The 13,069-nt window shown below is 34.8% G+C and overlaps 2 protein-coding genes across 2 annotated transcripts; one reads left to right on the top strand and one right to left on the bottom strand.

The window, feature by feature from the left end:
* The first annotated feature begins 3,467 nt into the window (after positions 1 to 3,467).
* LOC116023143 (protein odr-4 homolog) lies at positions 3,468 to 7,826 on the top strand. The gene is made up of 10 exons (XM_031264116.1): positions 3,468 to 3,817; positions 4,314 to 4,409; positions 4,525 to 4,613; positions 4,693 to 4,821; positions 5,304 to 5,424; positions 6,001 to 6,082; positions 6,232 to 6,341; positions 6,543 to 6,694; positions 6,880 to 6,976; positions 7,281 to 7,826. The coding sequence occupies exons 1-10, from the start codon at positions 3,524 to 3,526 to the stop codon at positions 7,569 to 7,571; spliced, it is 1,461 nt and encodes a 486-aa protein (XP_031119976.1). The 5' UTR covers positions 3,468 to 3,523; the 3' UTR covers positions 7,572 to 7,826.
* A 480-nt stretch (positions 7,827 to 8,306) lies between these two features.
* On the bottom strand, positions 8,307 to 12,440 carry LOC116021830 (phosphoglycerate mutase-like protein 1). Its single transcript, XM_031262314.1, has 10 exons — positions 12,156 to 12,440; positions 11,197 to 11,264; positions 10,958 to 11,065; positions 10,715 to 10,794; positions 10,074 to 10,236; positions 9,579 to 9,653; positions 9,304 to 9,392; positions 8,872 to 8,991; positions 8,677 to 8,721; positions 8,307 to 8,573 (listed from the first exon to the last, which is right to left on the bottom strand). The coding sequence occupies exons 1-10, from the start codon at positions 12,364 to 12,366 to the stop codon at positions 8,498 to 8,500; spliced, it is 1,035 nt and encodes a 344-aa protein (XP_031118174.1). The 5' UTR covers positions 12,367 to 12,440; the 3' UTR covers positions 8,307 to 8,497.
* Between the last annotated feature and the right edge of the window lie 629 nt (positions 12,441 to 13,069).

The raw sequence follows: 13,069 nt of genomic DNA, 5'->3' as shown, positions 1-13,069 counted from the left end.
TAATAATAAATCATCTAATTTTCTTAGGAAATCTATGAACAAGTGTGATTACCAGTTGTTATGCCGTGGACCCAGGTCCACCTTGCCAATACAACGCCGTTTCACAATTTTTTTTTTTTAAATAAAAAAAATTAACGGCGTTAACGGCTTCTCATCGCAACAGAACACAAACTCTACATTCACAGACCATATACTCCATATTTACAATTTGAAAACTCCACATTCACACATTACATGGCTATATGTTTAGTAATTATAATACCGCTGTTATGCATTCACACATTCAAAACTCTATATTCACATGTCCTATACTCCATGTTCACAACTTGGGAACTCCACATTCACACATTACAGGACTACAAGTTGCTAGAACTCTGTTAACTCTACTACAGATTCACACATTCATAACTCTACATTCACAAATTCTATACTACATATTAACAATTTGAAACCTCTACATTCACACATTTCAGGGCTGCTAGAACTCTGTTAACTCTACTACAGATTCACACATTCATAACTTTAAATTCACAAATTCTATACTCCATATTCACAATTTGAAACCTCCACATTCACACATTTCAGGGCTATATGTTTAATAAATTTTTTTTTTTTAAAAAAAAAGTGAAACCGCGTCGTATTGGACCCAGGTCCACGGCATAATTTGCGTGTGACTACCTATAGGATCAAATTGGTATTATGACCACTTTCAACTGATAATCAATAATAATGGTAAATGATTTTTTAAATTCTTAAAGTGGTTATAATGTTTTCAATTTCTTTGTGGTAATTGAAAATTTTAAATTTTTAATAGGATGATGGTTGAATTGGGAGCAAATTAAGAGCAATGTTGTATACCTTATTTCTTGTGGCTTGTTTTTTGACGTGATAAACAATAGTAAATAATATTACAAATCTTTTAAAAATGGAGGTATGGACCTAGTCTTATTGTGCATACTAATGTACAAACATTTAGAGCGCCTTAATAGATAAAATTTTTAGTGGGTTTTTGTCCGTCCAATTCGGAGGGAGGAGAGAAAAAGAGAAAAAAAAAAACAAAGAAAAATAATATTGTCAGAAAAAATGATTTATGCACCAGTTGGGCGCATTTGGTGCGTGAACCACGCACCCGCGCGAACTTTAAACAAAACTGTGGGGTCCACAAGAACTATACTTAGTGCAAGCTAATTTTGTACATCCACTCTCTTCCATCTCACCATCTCTCCCCTCCATATTATAGACCCAAAAAATAAAATAAAATAAAATAAAAAACATTGATGCTCTTGCTCTTAGGTGTGTTGGCCAATTGAGACACATATCGCGATTATCTCTTCCAGCAGCATTGACGGTCTTGCTCTTACGTCTAACGCTTGGGTTCAAAATTATTTTTAAAAAGTTTCACATGAATGTTTTATAGATTATACATCATTAATGTACCAGTGAAGAATAGGCTGAAAATTAAAAATGAATTTGTGGAGTAGGTAAACGTAATGTAAGTTTGAAAATTTTGTCAAACATAAGATTGTAAATGTGTGGCTCACAAATAAGTCATCATTCTTACCTATTAGTAAGAGGTGTTAATGTTGCCACCGTGCAAACTATTATTGATGCAATTAACCCGGCGACCATGCGCAGTCCCATCGCTATAGGTTAACAAAAAATGTAGCCCCAACCAACCACTCTTTCTAATTTTATGAGGAAACATAAAGTTGCATAGATGTTGACATATAACAGTGATGCATTACCTAATAAAAAACAAAGGCTAAGAAAAACCAAAACCTTAAAATTGCAACTAATTTGCTGCCCTTTTCTGGGACTGACGTTGGCTAGCTGAACCACGTAAGTAGTTGCGTGCCACTTGCGCTAAAATGATCTTAATTAAGAAAGTCAACTTCAAATACGTGAGGGAATTGTGATTCTTTATTGGTATGATATTTTGGGTTGAGTGTTGACCCTCTCGTATGAACATAAAAGGTCACAATCTAAGTTACATATAATTGATCGGTCAAGAAAGTTAATTAATAGACTGCTTTGTAGTTACGAAGTTAGTTAATTACACGACCAACTCTATTAGTTCAATCCCTCTTATATGAACTCTTAATGGTAGAATGTGAGTATGATGTCAACAATAAATGAAGCACTACCATGTAATGCTATGGTGATCTCTTTTTTTTTTTTTTTCCTACATAGATTAATGAAGATGGCTCCTCCCATGAGGCATCCATCGTTAAAGGTGGTTATTGAATCAATTCATGTTTAAATCTTCTTGAACCAAATTTAAAGTTGATCAAGATGGACCCCTAAGGATAGTTGGGGATAGGGGTGTAAATGAGCCAAGTGGTTCGCGAGCCACTCAGTCAATCTTGAACTTGAGCTAGCTCGTTTCATAACGGGGATGGTCTTGAAATCAATTGTATGGATTATAGTCAGATTATAGTCTCTCTTAGGGACCTTCTAGTTTGAGACCTCGCCCATTTTGCCTTGTGGCGGTTCATATTACAAAGCGTTTAGTTGGAAGGAGGAAATTATGTGAAAAATGAATTGTAATTTCGTGGAAAAAAAATAATGTTGGAATTCAAATTACGTTGTTTGATAGTTAAGAATAGAATGATTGAAAATTGAAAGAGACGAAGTGAATAAATACTAAAATGTCAATGCATAATAATAATAATAATAATAATAATAATAATAACAACAAGGGCAAATAGTAATTCACATTAAAATTACAACTCCACAAACTATGAAATTGCAATTCCTAGGGTTCTCATAGGACTTGCAATTCCCTCCAACCAAACCATGGAGTTTGGCAGGAATGAAATTACAATTTCTTCATACCAAACACACCCTTAACTCCTTAAGGTGACAATTTATATCATAGACTAAAGTCCACATAACATTATGGACAATGGACCGAAACTACAAGGTACAAAATTCATACTAATAAGGTACATAATTTCATATATTTCGTATAACACAAGACACAAAAAATCACAACACAAGACACATACACATATTATATATTTACTTATTTTTTAAATATAATTTAGGTACATAATTTGTGTTCATAGACACATAATTTCATAACACAAGACACAAAAGTTTATAATCTATACACATACATCATAATTCATACTGCACTGTAAACCCTTCTCCATAGTGTATGGATTGCCTTAAAAGTTGTGGTAAAGAATTTACCATAAAGTGCATAACACCACTATATAGCTTTCAAAAAAAAAAATGAAAAAGAAAAAGAAAAAAGACAACTATATACAGCACTATAAAGATGGGCCTAATTTGATTGGGCCAATATGGCCTTAGTTAAGAAAGATAACATTAAAGCCTAATGAAAGTAAACAGAACCTAGAATTTAATATAGTCTCGTTTTTGGTTTTCAAAAAAAAAAAAACAGAACCTAGAATTTTGCTAAATCTCCCTAAGCCTGCAGAACAGTTTTTTTTTTTTTTTTTTTTTTTGAACAAAAGCCTGCAGAACAGTTAACAGAAGTAAACGAATAAACACGACGATGGTGAAAGCAGTAGTGGGAGAGGAAGCGCAGCTGAAACTCGCGGAAGAGCGGCTTACCAAATCGGGGCCAGCCGCTCAGATAGGGCTTGTGATAGGGAAGCTGAGCTCGAGCTTAGATCGAGGGTTCATATTCGACTTGGTACCGACTCCGCTGAACGATGCCGGCGAGCCGGCTTGCTCGATTGTCGGTGGCGCGAATGACGATCGGAAGAAAGGAGGGAAGGCAAAAACGCAGGCCGACTCTTCGGCTTTATACATTGATCAGGATTGGATTGCTGAACACGCTCGCCAGGTTCAATTTGATTCGAATTTCTGGATTTCAATTTCAGTTTCCTTCATTCGCTATGCAGTTTGCTTTTCGTTTTAAATTTATTGCCAGTGATTTTAGTTTTGCGTAGCAGTAGAGGATTCCGATTATCAGCATTATCAATGAGTGCTTAATATGTACGGAGTAATGAAATACGTTCCGTGTGCATTTTAATTGTTATGGATGCATAAAAGTACTTTTAATAAAAGTTTGTAATGACTATTTGTTTGTTTGGATAGTGTGTGTTGTTTTACTCTGTGAACTTGATTGCATGAGTTTGAATTATATTTAGGAAATTTATGCTAGCAGCTTAAAAGAAGAGGAAGCTCTCTACCTCCATGACCTTAACAAGTGCTTGTTTACCTTGATGATCTCTTAAGTTATACTTCATGTGTTAGGTGTTAAGATGTAAGACAAATGCCTAGTTAGGGAATCTACGATTGATGGTTTGAATGTGACAATGCATAATACCTTTTTTCAGGTTGGAAGAATGCTATTGGGTGGAATTAAAGTGATTGGCATCTATATATGGGCTAGTGAGAGCTCATTTAAGAACTCAACAATAACCATGTGTCAGGTTTGTTTCACTCTGTAATATAGTTTTCTTTTGGCAAGTGAGAGTGGTAAGAGGAGAATTTACTACTGAGTTTCTCAATTTAATTGTCAACTTATTGTTTGGATCATTTTTACAGACTGTAAAAGCTGTTGCCAAGGCCACTCCCTTTATAGATGCTGACAGTGATGAGCGGCTACTTGTTCATATTTGTTACAGTCCCATGAGGTAGCTTTCTTAAAAAAAGGCTTCCTTCTTGTTATTTTTAATTCTTATTACTTATAGGTATCTGACATTTTCATTTCAGGTGGACAACTCGGAATTGCTCATTGGCTTCTAATATCACATCAAGCAGCCTACGACCTTGTGATTTCAAAATGGGGAAAATTCTTACTTCCCTCCAGGCATTCAGATGCACATATGCTTTTGATTTTAGGTAATATGTCACTTCTTTTGCTTTCCCCCCTATATAAATTTCATTTAAGATACCTTCCACTATTGAAAACTGTTGATCTTTATTTGTGATTATAATTATTTTAATTTTTAACAAAATGGCATAGTTGAGCAACAGTTTACTTAGGTTGTTTTGCAGATTATTTACTTTTTTTTTTTATTTTTTTTATTTTTTTTTAAAATTTTTTCATATATGCAATGTTTGATGATTTGAATAGTATAGTTACTTGAGTGCTCTAACTCAAGCTGCTCTTCTATTATCCATAAATCATGTAAAAAGATGAATGGTGCTATAGGAATTGGTTAGATTCAAATTGATGAGTTGATGCTTGTTGACTCTTGGCTTAGCCATCATCTATACAACTCTGCATTTGTTTTCCCTCTATGTATCCTATGAATTTACAAAATGAACTCTCCCTCTCTGCAAAAACTGTGAAGCTGATTATAGGTACTATACATTTCCAGAGTGCCAATATGCCGTGGGGATGAGTCAAATATCACAAGATTGGCTGACATTCTTCACCATTGTATTTCTCTTCATGCGAAAGAGCTAAAATGTGCAAAGGCTTTAATTGATGGAAAATTGGTAAGAAACTTGACTACTTTACAGTTCAAGACAGTATATTGATTCAGGCATGTAGGTTTAGTTCTATCTTAACTATTAATCAAGTTGCTAGCTGAAAATCCTGTTAACTGCCCTGTAAATTATTCTTGAGGGTCAAGTGTTGCATATAGTATAGTTTTGTGGGGTAAAGTGAAATTTGCCCAAAATTAATTTTTCTAAGATACATTACTTTACTAGTGCCCCAGTAGCCATTTCTGCACAATTGCCACAATTTAATTGAAAATAAACATATTTGGCTTCTATTGTAGACTAATTGACAGGAAGTGGGCTAAAGATAGTTTCAACATATTTGACAGGGTTTTATTGGATGCCCTAGGAAGAAAGAGTGATGATATGGTAAAATAGGAGATGGGAGAGGAAGATTTGGACCTAAATTTACTTGGATACAAATACAATGAATATAGAAAGGCAACTGGATAGAGTTATAGAACCCATGTATGCAAATCCAATTAGATTGGGATAAGCCTAGTTGAGTTGTGCTGTGAACCAACAATTTTACTGATAGCTTTGTCTTGGAATATTTCTTAACATTTTTAGGCAATTGGGGATGAACAAGTTGCATCAGGCGGTGTACATGATGTTGAATTCCTCCTACCTTTCATGCAAGATAAGTTTGATGGTGCGGACTAATATTCTTGCATCTAAATGATTATTTCATTCTTCCAAACACATATATTGCTTTGGGTTGAAACTCTTTTAAGATTATGAATTCACTAATATGACTACTGTTTAATTAATTAATTAATTTTTAAAATCCTTATTGTGAAGCATGCAGCCAAAAAGACATTATTGGTGTTCTTGTCTTTGCTGGTGCCGTCTGCTCTTATGCTTACTTGACTGCAAAGGAACAACTGTCACAAGCTATGACTGATATAAAGGTATCAAACAGCAGGCCTTGTTTGCACCTGGCAAGGGCTTCCATTTTTCATTCAAAATATAATTAGTATTGTTGACAGGTGGCTGTTGTTTCATCTGGTTCCAAGAAAAGCTTTATCAATTAGCACATTGTAGAACAGAGAACTTTATGTTGATATTAAATATGTATACTAAAGTAATTGAACTCGTTTTCTTTTGCATAGGAAGATATAATATTGAGTTTGAAGAGTAGATTAGACATCATATGTGATGCCACAGAGAGGGGATCAGATTCTATTGATGGAAGCCTTGAAGAAGCAAGGGATCAAATATCAGCAGAAGAACCAGTTCCGCTACTTGATTTACAATTGCAAAGGTAAGCTACTTATGGAACTCTCAATTCCATGCTCTCAACATCCTATTCTCATTACAGAATTTAAACTGTCTTGAACCTGCAACCTTGCCATTTGAGCTACATGATTTACGCTGTCCTGGTTGATGGAAGGCAGCAGTTGGTCTTGGCTGATGAAGATTTATTTATTTTAATTGTGCTTTTGACAGGAAAAATTGCAGCCTATTGTTTCCTCGAAGAGTATTTATTCCATGGTTAGCTAATACATATGTCTGCGACTACATACAACCATCTGAGACAGTTGAGGTATGATGCATTTATTTATATATTTTTGGGTTAAAAGTAAGTTCAATTGTTTCATTTCAGCTGTCATAGCATGTAGTGCTCATCATTGCATTGCGTTCAATACATGGGGCATTAGAATTTGTCAGGGACAGATTAATTATGGTAAAGGAAAACATAATCCCTGTTTGTATTTCCAAGTTAATCCCCTTAGAGTTGACAGTTAAAATCCTTTGAACATCTGTGTATCATATTGCATGTGAGTGAAGTTTGGTGATTTTGAGATTGAAATTATTCAACTATAACTTGAACTTTTTCTGAACTACAGGTTCTTAATGATCATTGTGCTGAGTTGATGTCCATAGAAGTTCCACTTGATCCTTCAAGAATTCTAGAGCCTGAATCAGAAGCTCCTATATCTGCAATCACCCAGTCTTTTTGGGATATGTTGAAACAACACTCCTTGTCGGCAATGCCAGACCTCTCAAAGCATGATGAGACAAAAAGCTTGAGAAGTGACCAGAAATCTAAAAACTCAGCAGGCTTTAACATGCTGATACCATTTTTGGTTCTTATTCTGTCACTCATAGTGGGAGTGGTAACGTTTGCAATCAGGTAATCATAATGCAATCGTGAAGAGTTACCAAGTTTGCCCATCAGGTATGATCTTTTTCTTCCAATAGAGATTTACTTATATGAGAATATCCTTTGAGGATAGTGAAATTCAGGTGTATATTACTTTTAAAAGGAAGTCACTGTGAAACTTGAATTGATTCTTGTCTTAACAGTCCTTTAGGTGCCTTTTTTTGACGACTAAAACTTGAATAATGACTGTTGTGTACATACAATGCTTTTATTCAATCCCCTTGAAACAGCTCATGGTTCGAACCGGAACCTATAAGGTTCCAGAGATTCTGGAACCGGAACCGGTAAAAAAAGATAGGCACACCCAGTTGGCAGTAGCCATGAAACCTGAATGGCTTCATGGCTACTGCCAAGTGCCACATATATATATTTATTTATTTACTGAGTATGTATATTACTCCGTATATATGTATGTATGTATATGTATGTATATGTATGTGTATATATATATATTACGGAGAATATATTATATGTATATTAGATAATCATATATTATACATATAAATTAGATATTATATATTTTCTATATACTAAATAACAAAACACTAAAAAAAAAAAGGTTTGAACTGGAACCACCGGTTCAAGAACTAGAACCTTGTATTAAGATTCCGGTTCCAGTTCGTTCATTTCCGGAACCGTGGTCTTGTCTCTTTACTCATTTAGGAATGAGTAAAAAATTTTCTTGTGCACAAAGGTAGGGGTTGCTAAATTTGAAAGGCAGGCAATTTGTGGGCAGCACAATTTATTACGCCAAGACTAGTATATAGTTTTGATAGGTGCGTGCATGCTTCTAGATTGACAAAATCTCAATTGTTTTTGAAATCATGTTGGGAGATACAGAAACATGATGCTCCCCAATGAATTGTAGCCTCTAAAGCCAAAAAATCTCTGTTTGCTGCATCAATCGCTTGGGACGTCTGATCCACTGGGAATTTTACCGGGATAGTCGGTTGTGGGAGTATCTGATCCAATCATACTGCAAATACAAAAACACCAATTTAATTTAAAATGGCACGAGGGAGACGTGGTAGGAATAAGAGAAAGAACCCAGCAAACTGAAGAGAGGGATACACTTTTACCATCTGTCAACAATAACCATTGACCGAAGTTCACAATTTTTAAATCTGCAAAAATGGAAAAGTATGAACACTTGAACCAAAGTTACACTATAAAGAAAAGGACCTGTCGGCACTAGACTATTTTCACTTTGCAAAAAAAATAAAAATAAAGGAAAAGTACGAATCATTTGCGCATAAATTTACTCTAAAACTTACGGTGTGCAAATTTCATTCTTCACATTTGGATTGCAGTCATTTCCAAATTGTTTTAGAGTATGAATTAAGAATCCACTGTGAGTAACAACTGCAATTTCTTTCTCCTTCCGTGTCAACAACCTGTACCACAAATTAATCAAAAGCAGGAAAAATAAGAATCAATAAGACATCAGGTGCTGCTTATGGTGCAAACATCAATATAATTATGTCTAAAATATTATATAATCAAGTTATTATAGAGGGGCATCTGAAGCAACCTATGACCTACATAAAAAGAACTTAGCAAATGAAACTGGTTCAAGTTCAAAAACTATCTGATATCTTATAAAACAAATTTATGTGGAATGTAGTAGTGCAAACCCTTTTATAAGTTTTTTTCAAACTATGAATTGAAAACACATCTCTTGAAAGTGTTGGCACATATAACATTACCAGTTTAAAAACTTCATCCCCCTTGTAGCAATTTCTTCATCTGTCTCCCTGATGTCCTCCTTCCACAGAAAGTCATCATCATGTTCAATCTATAGAAAAACACAAACAGTGACAATGGCAATGAGGCAAACCATAACCATGGTCATGGCTTGGCAATATTAAGAAGAATGATAATTAGCAAGTGGAGTTTTCTTTTTCAAGTGAGGGAGGTGGTAAAATCATATAATCAGAAGAATGTAATAATAAGAAATTCAAAGTCATGCAAATGTACTTGCCAATGAGAAATCAATTGCTGGAAATTGAGGCTTATACTCGCTGATGTTTCTTCTTTTATCACACCAATGAACCCCCTGGCATTATGTGAGATAAATGAGATATTCATTTGAGATTAAAAATTACCCAGTAGTTATGCACTTATGCTTTACCACGTGGGCATCATGGAGTCAATTAGAAATGAGTAAAGAATACATGGAAAATATTCCATTACAAGTTTATTATTGAAGCAAAATAATTGGATTACAAAAGGAACAACAGCATGGGCAGAAACCAAAGAGACAACGAAAATCAGTTAATTAGCATCCAAAAGAAAGGTATACGAACTCTATAACTAAAGCAAATGCAGAAGATCAAGAAAGGATAAGGGTGTGAGCTCTTTAGATTGAAACGATAAAATGCAAAAAAATTTATAAAAGAGAGAACATATGCATGAGAAAATAGGAGAGGTAAGGACTAATAGAAAGACATATATACACCTATAGGTTACGACTTACTATATGTTCTCGGCACAACTCCATTGCCAGGAATGGAGGGCAATTTAGACTTGAAATTGCAGGTCGACTACTGTTTCCAGCATTTGTCACCATTAACGGAAGACCTTGTATGTCATCAGCAAGGCCTTCTCCCCCAAAGACACCAACTGCTGTTTGTATAGTCCTTAAATATAAATACAAAAATAAATGATAGCTCAGGGATCAAGGATTCTATATATGTATTTTCCAAATCCAGTATAACAAATAATTCCTAGATATCCACTCCTCTTGGAAGAAGTAATCCTAGCTTGTGCCAAATAGCAACAGCCACTAATTCTTTTGGCTTTCTAGATACAATTCAGTCAATCTATCTGAAGCCCCTATCCCCATGAACTCATTATTTGCTCTAAATGGAAAGTTAATAGAAGAGGGTGTTCATGCAGTATTGTAAGTCTGTAAAGCAACAAATATATCCATTTCCCTTCAGCTCAGGTATTGCTCTGTCATATTAAATTAAACTTTAAACTAAATATCAGTCACTATGAGCAAATTAGGAGAGGGTTTGAGAAGGGGGGAAGAAGACAAAAAATCTTTAGTTTTTTCAGATAAGTAAAATACTTGCTGCAAGAGCTTCATAACTTATTAGAAACACAAATTCATACCTCAACAAAGGGGAAGTGACAACCAATTCGACCCTCTTAGAAAGACCGGATGAGTTAACATGTTTGCGTAGATTATCCACCTATAATGGCAATACAATGTCAGATGGTTCTATCTAATCAGGAAACCTTAATGGTTGGTTAAATAAGGTGCAAATAAAAGTTCAACTAAGGCCATAATAATTAAATTAGCAAAGAATTGCATATTATGCCAAGCAACAAAAAATTGAACTATCTATTTGTTACCTGCTGCCAACCAAGAGGGGTAAGATTTGCATCAAAAAGGTGTCGAAAGAGGTATGCATTGTGGTCCTTTTCTCCTTCTACATTGTGAAATCCCTGAGCATGCCTCACCTAAGAAAATGTGAAGAAAAAGGCCATTGAGCAGATAGTATAAACTGAAGAAAAATCACTAAAAATTAAACATTATTTTAAGTATGGTTATAACAGAAGTGTACAACTAATGAGAGAGGAAAGAAGATAACCAGGTGGATCGTTTTACATCTGTGCAGAGGATAGACACTCTGACCCCCGGAGGCATCCATATCTGAGACTGGAAAGCAAAAGATATATGTATCACTACAAATGTCGAATGACTTAAAATTTTAACTGGGCAAAAACAAAGGCAGCAAGTTTCTGGTTCAAGCATGTGTGTGTATGAATTCTTATATAGCTATAAAAAAATCTAACACTCAAAATACTTGTTTATCAAATGGAAAATTCTTAGCAGACTTATTCAGCCTCCTATCTGCTGAATTGCTGATGGTTAAATTTGAAAGTGAAAGTGCTCCCAATCAAATTCAACTGTCTGCAAAATCAATAAAAAGGTTCCTGGTTTCTGAATAATTTTTACACTCTCAACTATTCAGTTAGACAACAATCCATTGGTTTAATTTTTACAGTCCTTGCCGCCTCTTAGTTAAAAACCTGGACCAGCTATAAGACACGTCAGGTTGTAACATCAGATCCATCCACAAACGCTGAACCTTATGCAACTTGAAAGTTCACAAAAGAATATACCGGGAATAAAAAGTAAAATATACCTCTTAAGTCATAGCATCTTTTTGTTGGGATCAGAAAACAGCTACTAATTCATGCATACATGGAAATGCATATATTTACATATAACATAATTTAATGCCTTGATATACCACTCGAAATTACTTTTAAAGGCGAAAAAAACAGCTCAATCGCAAACATTCGATAAACTTATACGGAGTAACAAAATAGAACTTCTAACCACAGATCAGGAAAAAAAATGATAGAACAGTAAAGGATTACTGCAAAAACTCTACATACGTACATATATATACATAGACTTACACATACATGCATTCATGTATACATTCACACATCGATCACAGTCATTCGTATTGATCAAATCAATAATTCGCGATATGAACCGCATCGAGCCATCTACAACACCTTAGAGACAGAGAGTTACCTGAGGAGAGAGAAGAAGAGCAGCGAAAGGCGGCGGAGCGAGAGCGAGACGGAAGAGAAACTACCGGAGAAGAGGAGCGTCGGAGTTGGAGGCGGAGGTGCGTTGATGTTCTGGAACGGAGGTTCGGAGTGAGAGCAATAGAAGTAGAATCAGTATAGTTCCTGAAATGGAATTGGAATAATAATAAACAATTGGCGGCACTATCTGTCATAGCGGCAGCCGGATCTGCGTTTCAGTTTTTGTCTCGGTTTAGTCTCCGCGCATCCCTCCACGGATATTCCGCTATACCTTTCTGTTTTTTCAGTTAGGAGAATAATTTGGGCTTCTTGTTGTTCGATTCTTGTAACCCAACGTTTGCTAGTTGGGCCTACTAGAACAATCCGTTTAAGCTTTCAATTTTCAGCTTCCCATGAGAAATTATTACTATAGTTATATTCCATTTGCAACTTTATTTTTTATTTTTAAATGAAAAAAATATAAATTATACGAAAATATCACTTTTCACTCTTCAATTATACTTGTCATCACTTCTTTTTTTTTTTTTTTGAAACAAATAATTGTCTTCACTTTTATCTATTAATTATTTGTGAAGTGACTTTTTTCATCCCCGAAAAGGTATTGACAAAACCAAACTCGTAATCTTTAGATACGAGAATCATGATCTATCCACTTGACAACTTTTTTGGGCTGAAATGCAATATTTTGCTAAGTGTGGAGTAAATGCATATCTAAAAACATAATAAATCTCAATCAAGGTTATATCCTTGATTTATGTCCCTCTTTTTGGATGCTAATAAATGTGTACATTTTACTTTAAATGTTGTACACTTCAATGTCATTAGACAAAATTGCCCCTACTACATTCTTGTTATACAAAACTACCCTTACACCTTTAGTTTTAACTCCATCATTAT

This window comes from Ipomoea triloba, chromosome 6 (assembly GCF_003576645.1).
Source record: "Ipomoea triloba cultivar NCNSP0323 chromosome 6, ASM357664v1".
In the NCBI taxonomy this organism is placed as follows: Eukaryota; Viridiplantae; Streptophyta; class Magnoliopsida; order Solanales; family Convolvulaceae; genus Ipomoea; species Ipomoea triloba.
The sequence above is the reverse complement of the archived record's forward strand: the minus strand, read 5'-3'. Positions and strand labels throughout refer to the sequence as shown.